This window comes from Myotis lucifugus, unplaced genomic scaffold, assembly GCF_000147115.1.
Source record: "Myotis lucifugus unplaced genomic scaffold, Myoluc2.0 scaffold_294, whole genome shotgun sequence".
Classification (NCBI taxonomy): Eukaryota; Metazoa; Chordata; class Mammalia; order Chiroptera; family Vespertilionidae; genus Myotis; species Myotis lucifugus.
The window spans coordinates 1,064,923-1,085,212 of record NW_005871342.1 but is presented as its reverse complement, the minus strand read 5'-3'; the positions used below and the strand labels follow the sequence as shown (position 1 = coordinate 1,085,212).

Sequence of the window (20,290 nt, the reverse complement as noted above, 5' to 3'; positions counted from 1 at the left end):
CAGACTGAAGCACAGGGAAAAAGGAATCCAAATGGAGCCCAGCATTTTTGCTAAATTGAAGAAACAAGAGATGGGATTGTGGAGTGGCAAGAAATAAATTTGTATTACTAAATAACTTCAAGAAGAGAACTATGCAAAGAGGTCCAGCAACCCAGGAGTTTCCTTGACTAACGCCAATCTACACATGCTTACAAAAAAACACTCTACAAAGCTCAGCAAAATCAATTTCCTAAGGGAAAACAATAACCAGGGAACTCTAAAACAACTCCTCCCAGAGATCACACAAGGCTGAGAATCCTTCCCACCAACAAAAGCTGAGAGAACTCTTACAAAGACAAATGTCATTCAATAGCAATACCAGAATGGCCATATTTTAGAAAGGAGACAGTATTACCAAAATATAGAGGCTACTCTTGATTCTCCCAAAAGGAACTTAAAAACAAGCCTCAAAACATTGAGCCTATTCAAAGAAAACTGCCTACCAGAAAAAGTCTGTAACTTCTTAAACTAAAACAAAATCCAGTATTCAACAGTGTAAAACTTACAATTTCAAGAATTCAATCAAAAATTACTAAACATATTTGAAATCAGGAACTATCCTATATAATAAAAGCCTAATATGCAAATCGACCAAATGGCAGAATGACTGGTGGAACTACTGGTCGCTATGACGTGCACTGACCACTAGGGGTCAGACACTCAATGCAGAAACTGCCCCCAGCCTGCAGGCTCCAGGCCAGCCAAGGTAGGTGCCAGTGGGGGCCCCCCAATTGCCCCACCGGTTGCCCTGTAGAGGGAGGTAACTGACGGCGGCAGTGGGGGGGCAGGGCCAGTGAGCGGGTGGTGCCAGGCTGGCCAAGGCCGGTGCCAGCGGTGGCCCTCCAATCACCCCGTCAGTCGCCCCACAGATCGGCGCTGATCACTGGCCAGGCCTAGGGACCCTACCTGTGCACAAATTTTGTGCACCAGGACTCTAGTGACTCATAAAGAGGAGAAAAATTAGTCAATTAAAAAAGGACACAGAAATGGTGGAATTAACAGAAAAATAGTTGACCCTTGAATAATGTGAGGTTTAAGATCACCAAACACCACATAGTTGAAAATCTGCAAATAACTTAAGTCAGACCTCCACATATACAGATTCCCAACTTCTTATTAAAGATACATTGACCCTTGAACAATAGGGGTTTGAAATGCACAAGTGCACTTATACACAGAGTGAAAAAAAATTTGCATATAAGTGGACTTACACAATTCAAACCTGTGTTGCTTAGGGTCGACTATTATAAAAAGCAATTATGAATATATCCCATGTACTCACAGATATAAAGAAAATGGAAGAAAGGAAAAAGTAAATCAAAATTTTAGAGATGATAAAATAAAGTATCTTAAATGAAATTTTTACTGCAATAGGATTTGAGAAGATTACACAATGCAGCAAAAAAGATGAATAACTTGAGAAAAAAGTTTAAAAGAAAGCCTGAGCCCCACATGAAAATTAAAGATATAGATATAGATAGACAGATAGATAGATAGATGATAGATAAAACAATACATATATGGATAGATAGATAAATACAGTGGGGCCTTGACTTACGAGTGTCCCGGCTAATGAGTTTTTCGAGATACGAGCCGTCTCTCGGCCGATTTTTTGCTTTGAGTTGCGAGCTAAAATTCGGGTTACAAGCCAGCTTCAGATACCCCACCGCTAGTTGGCGCAGCGAACGTCACAGTGAATGCCACAACATCAGCCCAGAATCACGTGTCTCACTCTTTCACAACTGATTTGACATACGAGTAATTTGAGTTACGAGCTCCGTCACGAAACGAATTAAACTCGTAAATCAAGGCCCCACTATAAATAGACAGACAGACAGTCAGATAGGCTGATAAGTATAAAGAGAGAAGGAGGGAGATAATGGCCAAACATTTTCCTACAGACACTGGAAACTCAACAAATCTAAAAAAAAAATACACACACACACACACACACACACACACACACACACAAAGATATATTACAATCAAACTGCTGAACACCAGTAGGAAAGAGAGACTACTAAGTAGTCACGGGGAAAAAAAATCCTATATAATAAAACAGTAATACACAAATCAACTGAACAGCGGAACAACCAGTTGCTATGACACGCACTGAAGCTCAACGCAGGAGCTGCCCCCTGGTAGTCAGTGTGCTCCCACAGGGGGAGTGCTGCTCAGCCAGAAGCTGGGCTCACCGCTCATGGCTGGTGAGTGCAGCAGCGGTGGTGGGAGCCTCTCTCGCCTCCGCAGTAGTGCTAAGGATGTCCGACTGACAGCTTAGGCAGGGAGCAGGCCTAAGCCATCAGTCAGACATCCCCCCAAGGGCTCCTGAACTGAGAGAGAGCACAGGCCAGGCTGAGGGACCCCCTGAGTGCACGAATCCCATGCACCGGGCCTCTAGTAGATAAATAAAGAAAAAAAAACTTTTCTTCCACTCAATATACACTCTTCTCATGTGCATATGGAATATTCTCTAGAAGATACTGCATGTTAGGCCCCCACAAAAGTCTTATAATTTTCAGAAGATTGAAATCATACAAAATATCTTCTCCAATCATAATGGAATATAACTAGGAATCAACAGCAGAAAGAAAAACACACACAAATATGTGGAAATTATATAATACGCTCTTAAACAACCAGAGGTCAAAAAAAGAAATCACAAGGCAATTAAGAAAATACCTGGACACAAATGAAAATGAAAACACAATATATCAAAACATATGGGATGTAGCAAAAGCAGTACTAAGAGGTAAGTTTAGAGCAGTAAACCCTTACATTTAAAAAGTAAAGATAATAAAGCAACAATCTAACTTCACAACTCAAGAGACTAGAAAAACAAACTAAACCCAACGTTAACAGAGGAAAGAAATAATAAAGATTAGGCACAAATACATAAAGTAGACTAGAAAAACAATAGAAAAAATATCAACAAATCTGCTATGTTATGAATATCTGTATCCTCCCAAAATGTGTATGTTGAAATCCAAACCCCCAAAGATTATGATATTAGGGATGTGGAGGGTGTTTAAGTCATGGAGTAGAGCCCTCATAAAATTGGCTCCAGAGAAACACTTAGAATTGTCAGCTATGAACCAGGAAGAGGGCTTTCATCTGAATGTGACCATCCTGACACCTTAATCTTAGACTTCTAAGATTCCAGAACTGTGAGAAATAAATTTCTATTGTTTACACCCAATCTGTGGTATTTTGTTATAGCAGCCCAAACAGACTAAAACAGAAAACGACGAGTTGGCTTTCTTAGAAGACCAACCAAACTGACAAACCCTTAGCTACACTAACAAAAAAATAGTCAACTAACTAAAATTAGAATGAAAGAGGAGATATTAAAACTGATGTCACAGAAATAAAAATGATTATAAGAGAGTACTATGAATAATTATACACAAACAAATCAGGTAACATAAAAGAAATGGATATATTCTTAGAAACATATAAACTGCCAAGACTGAACAGTGAAGAAATAAAAAATCTGAACAGACCCATAACCAGTGAAGAGATTTAAGGAGTAATCAAAAATCTCTCAACAAAGAAAAGCCTAATATTAAATGGCATTAATGGAGAATTCTACTTAACATTTAAAGGAAGAATTAACAACAATATCCCTCAAACTCTGCCAAAGAATTGAAGAGGAGGAAACAGCTCTAAACTCATTCTGTAAGGGCACAAATTGCAGCATTACTTTGCTATCAAAACCACAACATAAAAAATATAGACCAATATCCCTAATAAACACTGATGCAAAAAATCCTCAATATAATGCTAGCAAACAAAATCCAATAGCACATTAAAAGGATTATACACTGTGACCAAATGAAATCTATACCTGGAATGTAAGACTGGTCCAACACATGAAAATCAATCATTAACCACATAGTTATCTCAAGTGATGCAGAAAAAGCATTTGACAAAGGCCCACACCCTTCTATGATAAAAACACTCAACACACTAAAAATAGAAGGAAATTACCTCAATATAATGAAAAGCTCACAACATACATAATGGTAAAAGACTGAAAGCTTTTCCTCTAAGATCGGAAACAAGGAAAGGATACCCACTACTATTCAACATAGTACATACTCTAAAGCAATAAGACAAGTAACAGAAATAAAAGACAAAGAAGAAATGTAAAAAAGTAAAATTACCTCTGTTCACAGATAACATTATTTCATCTGTAGAAAACAATAATGATTCCCGAAAAGAAAAAAAAAAACTGTTGTAACTAATAAATTTCAGCAAAGTTGCAGGATACAAAATCAATATACAAAAATCTGCTGCACTTGTATACATTTACAATGACCAATACTAAAATGAAATTTAAAAAATAAATCCCATTCATTATGGTATAAAGAAAGGATAAAGTACTAGGGGTAAAAATTTAACCAAGGAAATGAAAGACATATACTAAAACTATAAAACACTGCTTAAAAAGAAACCAAAGAAGATAAAAATAAGTGGAAAGATATCCTATGCTCATGGATTGGTTGGAAGACAATGTTATTTAAATGTTCATACTACTCAAAGCAACATACAGATTCAATGCAATCTTTATCAACATCCCAATGGCATTTATTTTTATTTTTTTGCAGAATAGGAGGGAAAATCCTGAAATTGATGTGGAATCTCAAGAGCCAAAAAAATCTTGGGGTGGCGGGTTGGGGGGATAAATTTAGAGGTCTCACAATTCCTTTGTGCTGTTTTGTCCTGTGTTTTACTTCCATATGTGCTATTAATCCCACATTACGTCATTATTTTTGGCCTTGGCATGCCCCATACTTCTCACTACATGGCCCCAGGCCCAGCACTAGTGGCAGCCAGCCTTGGTTCATAGCTTGGTCTCTCCTGGGCATCTCCAAGCCCAGTACAAGTAACAGCCACCTGCAGATTGCTTTGTAGCTCATGCTGGGTGGCCCTGGGAAGGGCACAAATTGCAGCTGACCTTGGCCAGCACCTCCCAGAAGATCCCAGAACCAGCACACACCAGTAGACAGTTTCAGACCATGTCAAAGCACACCCAATCTCCTCCACCAGGGACACACTCAAGGGGCGGACTCAGAAGGCACCAGAACCCTGCTGAAGTACATCCTGCTCTGAGGGGTCGGCCCCTGCACAGCTGTTTCTCCATGGTAGTAGAGCAACAGCCCACACAGGGTTTTGGGGGAGGGGGCAGGGCCACACCTGAAGTGCCCAGCTCAGGTGATCGGGGAGGCTGTGCCACTGGAACCTACTGGACACCTACTTCATAAGGCCACTCTACCAAGCCCGGAGACGTAGCAGTTCTACCTAATACATAGAAACAAACACAGGGGGGCTGGGCTGCCAAAATGAGAAGACAAACATGTCCCAAATGAAAAAACAAACAAACAAAAAACAGCAAAACTCCAGGAATATAACTAAACAAAATGGAGACAAGCAATCTACTAGATACACTTCAAGGTGTGCTTTTTACAAGGTGAAGGCAAGATCCTTCACCAGCAAAAAGGATACAAATCGCTGCACTGCAATACCCACTCTATTGTGGTGGTCTGGAACCGAACCTGCAATATCTCTGAGGTAGGCCTATATAAGAGACACTGAAGCTCAAAGGGCACTAGCCGCTGACTAAGGCATTTACCATGCCACCCCATGCACACTTCCTGAGTACCCCACAATAAAATTCTATTACTGAAGGGATCTGTGTACCCCTCGTCTTTGTGGCCTTAAAGGACCTAAGTAACAGAGTAACTAATATAGGAAACAAAGCAGAAGGAAGACACACACCCAATGCAAACTGGAAAAACAGTGGCACCACTAATTAGTATACGGTAGATGGAAGGTCAAGATTCCATTTTTAACATACTGCCTTTGAGGAGATACCAAAGTAATCAAATGTTATTTAGTGGGTACTGAATAAGACTGAGTACAAAGATTCCAAAAGTGTGTATTTGTGGGTCATTTCAATCAAAGTTGAAGCCGTGGTTAAACTCACCAAAGAAATAACCACATTAAAAAAAAAACGAGGAGAAAGAGAAAACGTAATGTCTTATCAATTATGAATTGGGAAGAAGAGCACCTAAGATAGAAAAACAGAAGCAATAGAAAAATGAGAAAGAGAAAGCTTCAAGAAACAGAGATATGAGGGAGATAAGTTCAGAGAAAAGGTTTCTGATCTTTCCAAGCAATGACTGATAACCTGCAACCTAAAATCAGTTTCATTATATAGGCAAGACCTGAGTTGGAAGGCTGAGACAAAATGAACACTTAAAACAGATTTTAAAGATTCTAGAATTAGGGGACAAAAATGTAATTATAGGAGTAAAGTCATAAAAAGTATGAGAAGGGACATGTTCAAAGATCAGATGAAAGTTGAGGGAAAGAGAAGAAATTCCCCTTCTGTGATAGAAGCAAAAATTATGTAGGAACAATAATCAAAGAAAATTAAGATGAAAGTACATAAGGTAGTTTTTCTTTCTACCGATCACAGAATTTCAACCTTCTCTACAAAGTAGATGAAATCATTTGTGTAAAATGACAGGAAAAGAAAGTGCAAATTTAGGGGACTGCAGCTCTGAAACTAGTCAGGAGTGACAGCTCTTTCTGTCAGGTCTGCAAACACCAAAATGCAAATTAGCCCTAGATAAGAAACAGCCCAGTTATAAAAGACATAACACTTGATATTTTAACTATTTTCAATTGTATAATTTAATGGCATGAAGTATATTCACACTGTTGAGTAACCATCACCACTATCCATCTCCAGAACTTTACCCATTAGACAACTTCCCACTTCCTCCTCCTCCCAGGCCTGGTAAACACCATTCTATTTTCTGTCTCTATGAATTTGAGTATTCTAAGTGCTGCATATAAATGGAATCATACAATATGGGTCCTTTTGGGTCTGGCTTCTTTCACTTAGCATGTTTTCAAGTAGCACATATCACAATTTTATTCCTTTTCCAGGTTGTAGATGTGGTATATACCACATTTTCCCTAGCCATTTATCCATCAGTGAACACTGAGGTTGTTTCCATCTTTTAGCTATTGTGAATAACGCTGAAAATAAAATCTGCTGTCCAAATATCTATTTGAGTCCCTGATATCAATTCTTTTCTGTATATTTCTAGAAGTGAAATTGCTGAATCATATAGCAACTGTATGTTTAATTTTTTAAGGAACCACCACACTGTTTTCCACAATGACTGCACTATTTTACCATTCCAACAGCTATGCACAAGAGTTCCAATTGTTACATATGCTAGGCAATATTTGTTATTTTCCAGGGCATTTAGTGTGTTTATTTTTATGACAGCCATCCTAAAGAGTATGGTTTTCATTTGCATTTCCCTAATGATAGGTGATGTTGAATATCTTTTCATATATTTATGGTCCACTTGTATATCTTCTTTGGAAAAATGTCTATTCAAGTTATTTGCTCATTTTTTTATTTGGGTTGTTTGTTTTGGCCAAAGACTTATAAAGAGAGACACAAAGGAAGGCTTTCTACACTGCTAGATCTAGTTCCCTATTCAAGAGTAATTAGTATATGCCCTCTAGATCTTTTAGAAACTTAACCATGGAGAAGAGGACCTAACCAGAGTGCAAATTCAGTAGAAGAGAAAAGACTATCTTCATGAACAGATTGTTTCTTCATAAAGGGCTTTCTACCTCATTTCAGCTCTGTAATTCTCAATGTCTTTTTCTCTTCTGGCAAATTGCCCTATATTTCAGTGATCACATTATTGGTAGTTTTATGTCTACTAATAGATGCTATTTAATTTCATAAAGTGTTATAAAAATCATGCTGTTATTATTGCTATGTGCTAATTAAGCACTATGCTTCATCTTATATGTAATATCTCATTTAAAACTAAGTTCTGGTCTCCAACCCTAGCAGTTTCATCTTGAACACTGTTAGAGACATATGAAAAGTTTTCATCCTTTAGTCCTTCAACAGTTCATTATCAATGTCAAAAAGTCTTATTAAAGCTAGCCTTCAATAATGAACATTTTCTAAATTATACAATGCTGAAATTGATTTTGAATCCACAAAATCGAACATCTTTTCTTTCAACAAGTACATTTTATCCCAAAAATTCAAAGATCATTTTTCTTATGCTCCCTTTTGCTTTTTAAAGGACAAACATTTTGTAAATATTTAGTAGTTAGCTCTAAAGTAGTAATACTGATTTTCTTTTTTTTTTCTCTTAACATATGCATCCAAGTGAAAGCTGACCTTTTAGCCTCTTGGAAAATTACATGTTTCTTCAAAATATGTTGACAATGCCAAACACATCTTTAAAACACTTTGGAAACTGACTTCAGAGACAAATGATTTACAATCACTATTTCACTTAATCTTCACAAAATCCAGAAAAAGGGTACTATTAGCACCTCCATTTTACAAGTGAGCATACTGAGACTTAGAAAAGTTAACTTGCCCACTGTTGCACGCAGTAAATGGCAGAACTAAGCTTAGAACCAAGGTTTATCTGACTCTAAAGCTCTGGCTCTTAATTGTTTAGCTAATAAGTATCACTTTAAATAATAAAATAAATATAATTTGATGATCTCATAATTTTAGTTTTATGAAACTATATCAAAATTTGGGAGGGGGATTGATTATTGGCACTACAACTAGCTGAAATCCGCCTACAAAAATAGATACTCAACAATGGATAGAAGACTTTTTAAATTAAATGCAAGTCTTGTTTTCAACTCTATCATACCATTTCCTCTCAGGTTGGGCTCTTTGCCCAAAAGTACTCTAAAATTATAATTTCCTCGCAAAAGCTTTAAAGGAAAAGAAGCTGAGATTTTTCTCCGTCCTTCACCGCTGAAGCCTTTATTTTTATTAAAGGTCAATCATTATAAGAAAAATAGCCTAAATACTTCATCCACAAAAATTTTTTAAAAACCTACTATAAAAATATACTATAGAAGTAATGCTACTGTATTTGTACAGGTATAAATACCCTTTGAAGCTCTAATTTTGCTCCTCAAAATCTAAGTAATAATCCAGAATGACGGACATATTTTTAATTTATGAATTTTATAAACTTTTTAAGGTAAAATCCTGTTCTTTTTCACAAAGCACCAAAATCATGTTCTTTTTTGATGCCAAAAAATGGCTATTTTCATATTAAATTTTAGAAATTTAGAAAAGTTTGAAATAATTTTTTCCTCTTTTAACTGCAAAAGATGATTCAAAGATGTACTATGGGCCCAGAAGAAAAGCAAAAACTGACACAAAGAGCATGTCCTTTGGGAAAGGGAGAGCTACTGTCAGGTCTGATAATTATTTCCAAAATACACAGCAGTTTAGAGAAGGCTATAACAATGAGAAATGACAAAACAAGACAAGACAAGATGAGGTGTAGGAAATAAACAGCTACATACAGCAACAAAGCTTCAAACACATTAAAAGAACACACGTGACAGTTTCTATGAACTAAAACTATGAACAGTTCTCTGAACTGTTTCTGTGTTTTTATTAATTAAAATTCATAGAAATAATATTAAGTAATCAAGAAAGCAAATGATCAGTCTCAGAACACTGCTCACGTGTCTTCATTTTGGAATGATTTCTATCAAAACTAGTTGGAGTTTTTGTCCTTTGTTTTTTAATAAATTTTTATTGATTTCATAGAGGAAAGGGAGAGAGAGCTAGAAACATCCATGATGATAGAGAATCATTGATCGGCTGCCCCCTACACGCTACCCACTGGGGATGGAGCACACAACCCAGGCATGTGCCCTGACCCGGAATCGAACCATGACTTCCTGGTTCATAGGTCGACGCTCAACCACTGAAACACACCAGCTGGGCAAAAACTAATTGTTTTAAAAGTGTTTTTGAAATGTCTTAAAAGTATAACACTTAAAGTGGTTTACTTCATTTATTTAGAAAATCCATTATATGGTATACCATACTTCCCAATGATACTAAATATCTTTAAAATTTTCACATCACTAATTTGGCATGTTTTTCACAACATACTAGCAGGAGTTTTATGAATATTAATTAATTAAAGCTGACTAATAAAGTACTGAGAGTGATTGTAAGGGGGGAAATTCCATTTTCTAATCATTGACCTGGAACTTGAATTCTGTTCTACTAGAAAAAAATAGATGGGAAAAAATCTTGAAAGTATATAATGAGAATAAAGAGCATAGAAAGAAACCTCAATCAACCAGGAAAAGAAAAATCATCAAAATACTTTCTTCTCAAAAGTTAATTATTATATACATTTTTAATTTCCACTGCTTAATTTGACACTTGTTTTTTATAATTCTTAGGAATTACATAAACCACAAATTTTATTCAGGGAAATCATTACTCTTGAAACTCTTTCTATGATCCAGATTTCACTGATTATAAAAATACTAGAGGCCCAGAGCACAAAATTCACGAACTTGGGGGGAGAGGTCCCTCAGCCTGGCCTGTGCCCTCTCACAGTCCGGGAGCCCTCAGGGGATGTCCTCAGGGGATGCTGGCAGTCAGACATCCTTAGCGCTGCCACAAAGGCAGGAGAGGCTCCCACCACTGCAGCTGCGCTCACCAGCCATGAGCCCGGCTCAGGGCTTCTGGCTGAGTGGCACTCCCCCTGTGGGAGCGCACTGACCACCAGGGGGCAGCTCCTATGTTGAGTGTTTACCCCCTGGTGGTCAGTGTGCATCACAGCGACCGCTCGTTCCACCATTCAGTCGATTTGCATGTTAGCCTTTTATTATATAGGATTAGAATAATCATTAGAAAATGGTTACTGGTTGCTATTTCATTGCAAAATGACAAACTAAATTTATAGGTGCAACTTAATGTCTTTTAATATAGTAGGTAATTACATCAAAAGTAATTCTAGAGCCAAAACCGGTTTGGCTCAGTGGATAGAGCGTCGGCCTGCGGACTGAAAGGTCCCAGGTTCGATTCCGGTCAAGGGCATGTACCTGGGCTGCGGGCACATCCCCAGTGGGAGTTGTGCAGGAGGCGGCTTTAGAAAATGGTTACTGGTTGCTATTTCATTGCAAAATGACAAACTAAATTTATAGGTGCAACTTAATGTCTTTTAATATAGTAGGTAATTACATCAAAAGTAATTCTAGAAATAAAAGTTATGTGACACACTGAAAAATGTAAATTACCAATTAATATCACTGAGACAAATACCTCATTTTATTTATTTAAAGCACAATAAAACTTAACAAGAGGGGCTAATATAAACACTAAAAAGGTTTAACACATGGCATATAATATCTGGATGTGCTTCATTTTGCAATTTATCGCACTGAGTTAGGTTTAAATTTATAAAGCAGCCTCAAAATGCCCCCTGAATTTTGTTTGTTTGTCTGCAGACATATTTTTATGTTTGCAAGACAAGGTTAACTGTTCTACCTTTAAAAATAAGGCCTGAAATCTGATCTTATCATTAGTGGTGTCATTTGTCTTGGATTCTTTTGTTTTCTACATCTTTTTCATTTAAGAAAAGAACAAACTGGGTCACCTGAAACATTTAGCGGTGAGAAAGTGAGGCTGGATATTAGGATAACAGTCAGGGTAACCAGAGTAAGCTAGGGAGAGCATGAGGATAACAGTCCACTCTACACAGTCTCTACCACAGAATTTGTCCAGCCCTGGCCGGCTTGGCTCAGTGGATAGAGCGTCAGCCTGCGGACTGAAGGGTCCCGGGTTCGATTCCAGCCAAGGGCACATGCCTGGGTTGCGGGCTCGGTCCCCAGTGGGGGGCATGCAGGAGGCAGCCGATTGGTGATTCTCTCTCACCATTGATGTTTCTATCTCTGTCTCCTTCTCCCTTCCTCTCTGAAATCAATAAAGAAATATATTAAAAAAAAAAAAAAAAGAATTTGTCCATACTTGTCCAATTTCTGAATCAAACTTAAAATCAAAAACTTATGTAAAGATATTACCCAGGGAAAGAAACTCAAAACTGCCAGTGCCATAGTTTGGAAAAGAGTCGGTTCTCCTATCTATGAACAAAATGCTATTTAAAAATAAGGGCCCAGTTTAAAGTCTTGAAATACCATTTCTCACTAAAGGAAAGCGGGGCTTCTTAGAGAAATGGTTGGATCAGATCTGGGACAGAAAATGGACAAGATGAGACCTGCCTGTTTTATCACAACAGACAGCAAGGAAGCTGCCACTAGAGTCACACTGTCTCCTCAAGAGACTCCCACTGACCATAGATGGGACACTTTGAACTTCAACAATAGTATCTGTAATGGCTTAAAAATCCATCAAATATGTTTAAATCCAACAGCTCATGTTGGCATTTTTTAAAAATAAAAAATTGGTCCCGTTTGGAGAAAAATAGGGAATTCATCTTTTATAAGCATAAACTGCTTACAATTCTGCTTAAAACTCTTTAATGACAGCACACTGCACCACTGAATCCCTGCCCACCTCTCTGACCTCATCTCCAACACTTTCTCCCATTCCGTAACCCACCCACAGTGGCCTCATTTCAATTCCTTCCACACACTAACCTTCCCCCGACCTGTTGGTCCTCTTACAGCTGTTACCTTTACCTGGAATACTCTTTCTGGCCACTCACACCGATAACCTCTCAATGTCAGGTCACAGCTGAAATATTACCTTTTCAGAGAAGCTTCCGTCAACTGTCCTATTGAGCAGGTTTCACCATTTTTCTCTATCAATACATGCTACGTCTAGCCTTCCTAGTTCAAGCTCCAATTAGACTGTATGTTCCATGAGGGCAAAGATCCCACCTATCTCATTCAGCAATGTTCTCAGCACTGGCATTTGAAAGGCAGTTAATTATTAATTACTGAATATATGAATAAATGAGTAAAATGAATGATCTCAGGGCTGACGGTCAATTTCTGCCATGAGCAATGATCGTTAAGTAAAGAAAGTCAGTTTTTAGAAAGAAACAGGAGAATGGGCAACCCTGCATAGACAGGAGAAATCCTATGGCTCCAGAGAGAGTCAAGGAAACTAGCTGCCTACTATCTTTCATTTATGATTTCCTCAAATATAAAAAAGTTCACCATACTGGTCAGTGTGCTAAGTGGTTAGAGCATTGGCCCACTCACCAAATGGTTCACCAGGTTCGATTCCCGGTCAAGGGCATGTACATGGTTTGAAGGTTCGATCCCCAGCCCTGATCAGGATGCATGTGCAACCAATCAATGTTTTTCTCTCAGATAGATGTCTCTCTCTCTTCCCTTCCCCCCTTTCTTCCCCCTCCCTCACTCCCTTCCTCTCTCTCTAAAAAAAAAAAAAAAAAAAAAAAAATCAATGGAAAAAATATCCTCAGGTGAGGATTAATAACAACAAAAAATTTACCAAAACTACAAAAAAATAATTTTAACTTGCATTTCTTTCCAATTATAGGACTAGGTTCCACAATATCAGAAAACCAAACATCCTAAAAATGAAAAGATGATCTGATCTGGACAGAGAATAGCATTCTATATTTTTAATATAGAAACTACCTTATTCTTGGAATCATTCAATAATTTTCCCCATTTTTATGCATGTGTGTTTGTATGAATCAGGATACTAATAGTTACATCAAAATATCTGAAATACCTGAAAAAATTTACTCAATTTCACCTCTTTACCAAGATGTCTGGAATCATATTAACAGCTTTCTATAATTCACACTTTGCTACAGAATCATTTTTCAAGATACATCCTTTGATGTACTTTAACCCTTTGCACTCCGCTGTCCCCTCTCAGGGGACATCGGAATTCTAGCATATCACTCGGATGTCCCCTCTCAGGGGACATTGCAGTTTATTAGTGATTACGGGGAATTGAGTTATTTCAACGCAACTTTTTGAGACATGCATGTTTCCCTGAAGTTTTATCTTGAAATGGCACAAGAAATTAAATCAAAATATCGTAAAATTACTAAGATATATACAAGAAATGTCAGCGGGTTTTGTGTCGGATTAAACAATAAACTACATATTCCCGATGTGGGACAAAGAAAACGGGACTGCATTGTGTGTTCTAACAGGAAAACACCTGGTGGCAGGCGTCAAACCACTTATTACTGTCAAACATGCACTAATCAGCCTGCAATGCATATTGGGGAGTGTTACAAAACTTATCATACTGTACAAAATTATAAACAATAAAATATTGTGTTTTTTGCAAATATACATTCCTCGATGTCACCCAATTCATATAAGTCCAATATCATTATAATACGTTACTTGGTTCCAAAATTATACTAAATAATACGAGGGTCTGTAAATGCACGTTTCCGCCGCAAAGTAGCGTCGAGTAGCTGGTAGCCAATGTCCAGAATGGTTCGGAGTGCAAAGGGTTAAGACATTCAAGGTCATCTGCAGCTAATAAGCAAACAATGAACTTATTTTTGATATTTATATATATATATCTGTGTATAATTTGTTACTTTTATTTATTTAACCTGAGACTCTATATTTAAAAAACAGTTGTAATAAGATATCTCAATATAGAATCTTCCTTCTAAGAGATAAAAGCTTTTTAAGATTAGAATAATCCTAACATATGAGGCAATTCAAATACAATCACAACAAAAAAGAAGCTTGGGACAAATAAAAAAGAAAGTTTCTATCATTTAGTATAAATGTTCTCTTTAGAAGAAAAATCTAAAGACCTTTAGTAGTTATAGAGGGTGGAGCTGGTAGGGAGTCAGAAATTGAGGTCATCATAATTATAGTTGGATGTTTCCAGGGTGTGGGGTCATTCTACACCAGAAAGAAAATGTGCTTTTGCCTCATAACAATCTTTTCTTTTGTAAACTTTGTCAGACATCGTAGATAATCATTTTGCATTTTTCCAAACTTTAATTGACATATATAGTGTTCAAAATACAGTAGCTTTTATATGATAGTTTCCCCGGCCCCTTCACCTCCTCCCCTTTTACAATCTTAAAGAATATCTCTAGTGTATGTATAGGTTGTTACAATTCCACCACTCAGGATTCCTTTGGCAATGCCATCAACAAGCTTTCAATATTAAATATCAGGATGGAGTTGGAAATGAAATCGATTTCCTGACTGTCTCTACTACACACAAGAGTGTTTTTCTCAAACTGCAATCACAGCCCATTAATAGATCATGAAAATAATTTGGTGGATCATGACCAGCAGTTTCTCAATGAAACAGAACAGAAAATAGAAAAATATCAGAAACCACACACACAGTACATTTTATGATATATATATATATATATATATATATATATATATCTGCACTGGGTCTCATTATCAAATTTTTTTTAATTTTTTAAAGTCATTAATATATGATGGTCTGAAGAGACAGTATCTCTAGTTCAACAGATGTCTTTGAAAGGAGAAATTTAAAATTCTCAGTGCTTTTTCCCCTTACAATCCAAACAAGAAGCACTCAATTTAAAACCTTTATTATTAAAGCTTTACTGATACATTTCTGGAATGGAACATTTAGATTACAACAGAAAAACAAATTTCAACCTAGCTGCCTATAATAATAAAAGCATAATATGCTAATTAGACCAGAGGTCCTTCCAGACGACCTTCCGGACAAAGCCCGGGTCCCAGGTGCCAGAGAGAAGCCAGTGCTGGCAGTCGAGGGAAGGAAGGCCTACTCTTGCACAAATTTCGTGCATCGGGCCTCTAGTGTTTAATAAATGTTTACCTTTTTCTTTATATTTCTTCTGTACTAATATATGCCAAATCTCAGCCCCTTAAAGAACAGTGGATAAATGAATCATTTCCTAGGATTGACTGAAAACTAAGTTTATCTACTGTCTTCATGTGTAACTGAAGTTTGCTCACCAGGAACTGTTCCAAATTTTATTGTCTGTCATACACTCTCTCTAACAAGGAAGGGCCAATTGAGTATTCCCATCTACAGGGTCTAAATCAACTCCAATGGAGTTGGTGCAATCCCAAATTAACCAAGAAAATCCAAACGGAGCATACGGTTTAGGGACCAAGGTGTTACTATTAGCAGAAAGATGCTGTTTGTGCAGTTCTTCTCCCTTGGACTACTTAGAACACCTCTTCCACTTGCCTGCCTCTAAAGTTGGGAGCTTACCCCAGGGCCTCCTGCCTTTATCTTTTTAAGAGTTCTTAGAAACCTCTCTTGAGACACTCTCTGATAATAAGCACACAAGAATTTCACTTTCTAACATTCCAAGGACACGTGAATTAGGAATGTAGACATTAATATTAAGTCCACCCCTCTTCTCACTGCAATGTCTCAATGGTTTTCCTGATGCCCTACTTCACCTTACCTGGTTTGTTGCTTTGTCCCACTCAACTTAATTCCTGAGAGCTGGGAATTCCCTGCTGACTGTTTATCTCCATTCCTAATTTCTGGCCTAAGATTAGGGCCACTGATGCTATAGGCTGATGTGGGCTCTATATGCTGAGGAAAATATGAATACTTTCTACTTTATCCTTCTATACCTTCATCCCTTTACCATTGCTTTTTCATTCCATAACAATCTATCTTGTGGCTGATAATCCATTCATTCCTAGCAACACTTTTCCTTATGAAATGATTGATTTTCTAACTTCACTTTTCATTTATGTCAGTGGTTCTCAACCTTCTTAATGTCACGACCCTTTAATACAGTTCCTCATGTTGTGGTGACCCCCAGTTTCATTGTTACCATTTAATCCTTATAGCTAATCAGTAGAGAGAGCTACCACTTCAATTCAGAGTTGTTCCAGTTGGTGCTGGCTCAGGCCTCCCAAGACAAAAAAAAGTTAAAAGAAAAAAAAATGCTTCCAATTTTCTTCTATAGTATTAAAACTAAGTGCCCAATCAATACTAGAATTTAGATACTTTACAATATGTCAGAAAAGAATTTATCAAGGGCTCTGTCTGAGAGGAGGTCTCTTTTGGAAACCTGTCCACAGCCCCCTTTTACACCTGAACAGATGGTTTCCAGGCCTCAAGGCTCAGGTGTCTACACACCCTGTTCACAATAGCTCACAAAGTCCCAACCTTTTAATTATTTCATGTTCTCGAATACACCATCTTTCATCTAAAGATCCCTAGGTATCAAAACACTCAAACTCTTAAATCTTCCCTAACACTATCTAGGAGAGAAATCAGTAGCCCTTGTTTTATAAACTAAAAGTAAAAGACGGAAAGTTAAACATTTTATCCAACAGCAGTTAGTTGATTGATTCATTCTTGAGGAGAGGGAAATGCACATTATGAATTTAAATCAATGGATAACCTTGATTTGGCTTCCTAAGGTCATTTCAAATATTAGTCCAAACTACTGTGTACTCTTACACTTCCAATATATCAAAGATGAAATATGAATTAACAGTAAATACCAAAGCATCACTATTTTTACATGCTAAAAAAAAAAAAAAACTATACGGGGGAGGGGTCCTAATTCAAGATTACTGTCTTGCAACCATAAATACTTTGAACTTGAGGGGCAGGGGAGGAGCACCTGTCAGGGCAGCACATCCACGGTAAGTTTTACAAACTGTGTAGCTATTAATATTTAATTCCTTGAACTGCAAATAAACAACCCGCTTCTCAAAAAAGGCAATACTATGAAAAACATTTGACCAGAAAGCCGACATGCCTGCCAGAAGCCCAATCCTTTCCTAGTTGTACGTCTCCCTGGCTCCGTGAATCTGCCACGAGGAAGGAAAACTCTGCGCGCCCAGGAGCCCGGCCGCGGGGCGCCCGCGCTGCCCACCTCTGTCCACGAGCCAGGCCCGGCCGCCCGGGACCTGGAGGCTCCGCCCCCCTCGAGCCCCCGGGGCTCCTCGGACAGACCAGGCCCGGCCCTCGGACCCCGCTCTCTACCGCCAGCGCGCCCGGCTCCCCGCCCCGCAGTCGCGGAGGGTGTCACGGAGCGGCCGGGCCTAGCGGCCCCCGCCCCGCGCCGACGGCGCCGCCTCCCTCCGGCCGCCGCTCCCCGCAGTCGTTACCTCTTGGGCGCCGGCGGCTGCTCCATGGCGGCCCGGGACACGAGGAGGGACCTGGTGGGCGGCGAAGGCCGGAGGGAGGAAAGGAGCCGGGGCGCCCGCTGGCCGAGCCCGGGGAACCGCAGAGGGAAACTCCAGGAACTCGGAACAACTTTCCCGTAACTCCACGGCGGATCCCCCTCCCGCCCCGGAGTGTGGCTCCTCCCGGCCCGCCCCGCCCCTCGGCCGCTGAGGTCCAGGGAGGGTGGGCGGAGCCGGCCGCGGTCCAGGCTTGGTGGGCGGGGCCTGCCGCGGTCCAGAGTTGGTGGGCGGGGCCTACCGCGGTCCAGAATTGGTGGGCGGAGCCGGCCGCGGTCCAGGATTGGTGGGCGGAGCCGGCCGCGGTCCAAGATTGGTGGGCGGAGCCGGCCGGGGTCCAGAGTTGATGGGCGGAGCCTGCCGCAGTCAGGCCAAGCTGAGCAAAGCCAGGCGTTGGGTAGGGTAGGCGGAGTCGGGGGTCGAGGGCGGAGCCGGCCTTACTGCAGGGGGGAGGTGGGGGAGAATAGGACTGGGTGCTGGAAGAGCGAGAGGGCAAGGCCTACTCAGGACCTAGAGCCTCTCTACGCCGCCGAGGGTACTTTCCTTTGAGCTGGCGCTCCTCATTTGCCTTTTTTTTTTTTTTGCCCCAATACAATTTCATTTCTCTGGATTTCCCAAGGATACATCCCAAGCATCTTGTGCATGCGTTTGAAGTACTACTAACTGCCCACGCTTCCCTCTCTACTTCTGTTTATAATTATTGGTTATGTTTTCTCCCAGCCATTTGACATTTGTAGCTACAGTACTAGGGATGCTTCTGGAAATTCTTGTTTGATTTGATTGTGGACAAGCTCCTCACTACATTTCACGATAATTATGTCTAATTACAAAGAAAATAATGACTGCGGTGACAACGCTCAGTGCACAGGATTCAGTGCACTGTGGTCTTGCTCAACAGGGTAACCTGGCAAACTAGACAATTCCGGTGCATTAAAAAGTATTCAAGAAACGTTTGTTTCCTTCTCTCTTGCCACCCCCTCTCTCCAACCTGTTCCAGTGACATTTGACCCCTTCATCCATCCCTATTGTGTGTAAACCAATACCTTAAATTCTGACTACAGATATCTTTCTTATAACCACATATAGCTGCTATGTAACAACTTTAGTTTTGACAGAAATTGTCAAGATGTAATGTCATGTAGTTTTTGGAGACTAGCACAGCCTCCTTTGCAATTGGAATTGGCCATGTGGCTAAATTCTGATTAATAATGTGTAAGCATAAATGTTTGTGGCACTTCTTGAGAATCTTCCTTAAGAAACAGCTGATAGGTTTTATTAGCTAATTCTCAATAGCTTAAAGCAGCAATTATTTTATTCTCATGTGTCTCTGGGGGCTGCTGTGTTCTACATTCATTCACATGGGGCCAGGATGAAGCAAATGTGGAACTCAATTGTTTTCCAAATTAGATATACACGGCTTAAAAGTCCTTAAACAATTTTTGGATATCTAGTCTCCTGTTTCATTGCCTCTGCTTTTTCCATTGTATTTCCCTGGCCAATTCCCCCTCTACTGGATAAAACAAACTTTCCCACTTTCCTATAAAGAAATTGATTTCTCTCTAATTCAAACTCCCAAACTCAAGCTTTGGTGTCACTTTAACTATCTAACCAAACCGACCAAAAAAATCTATCCCCTCCCCCCAAAAAATCATTTTATGTACTTTAGACAGATTTGCTGCAATAACAATTCAAAATCTCCAAAGCTTCCAAAAACAAGCATTTATTTATTGTTCATGGTATCTGTCAGTGGTTGCACCTCTGTTCTCTGAGTCTTACTCTGGGGACCAGACTTGAAGGAGTAGCTGCCATTAGGAACATGTGTTTCTCCTGGTAGAGGAAAAAGCAAACAAGTTAGCCGAAATCCGCACTGCCTCTTAAAGCTTCTGCTTAGAACTAACACATTGTCACTTCTCATCTTCCATTGACCCAAACGTCAGGGCTAACTCAGAAAATGGGAAAGTCTCTTCATCTACTCTTTATAGAGAAGAGAGTGGCTGGAAACATTAACACAATCAATTACAACGTAAGGAGAGTCACTTTTCTTATAATTAATTATAAACAGCAACTTTATTCCTTCCCTTATCCTATATCATGATCAAGGTGGGTAGATAGCAATGTTTCTGGGGGTAATGAGTTGTGAGTGTGGGAGGGTGTGTATTTAAAAAATCTAGAACCCTGGCCAGGTGGCTCAGTTGGTTGGAGCATCATCCTATACACCAAAAGGTTGCAGGTTCAATTCCTGGTCAGGGCACAT

At 39.2% G+C, this 20,290-nt stretch overlaps 1 protein-coding gene across 4 annotated transcripts in view; it reads right to left on the bottom strand.

The window, feature by feature from the left end:
* The window catches only part of STK3 (serine/threonine kinase 3), a 208,760-nt gene extending 190,624 nt beyond the window's left edge, over window positions 1–18,136 (bottom strand). For all 4 annotated transcript variants that reach the window (XM_006099988.2, XM_014465437.2, XM_023763619.1 and 1 more), the window contains exon 1: window positions 17,962–18,136. In XM_006099988.2, coding sequence (XP_006100050.1) covers window positions 17,962–17,987 — 26 coding nt within the window. In that variant the 5' untranslated portion in view covers window positions 17,988–18,136. The remainder of the gene's footprint in view (window positions 1–17,961) is intronic.
* Between the last annotated feature and the right edge of the window lie 2,154 nt (window positions 18,137–20,290).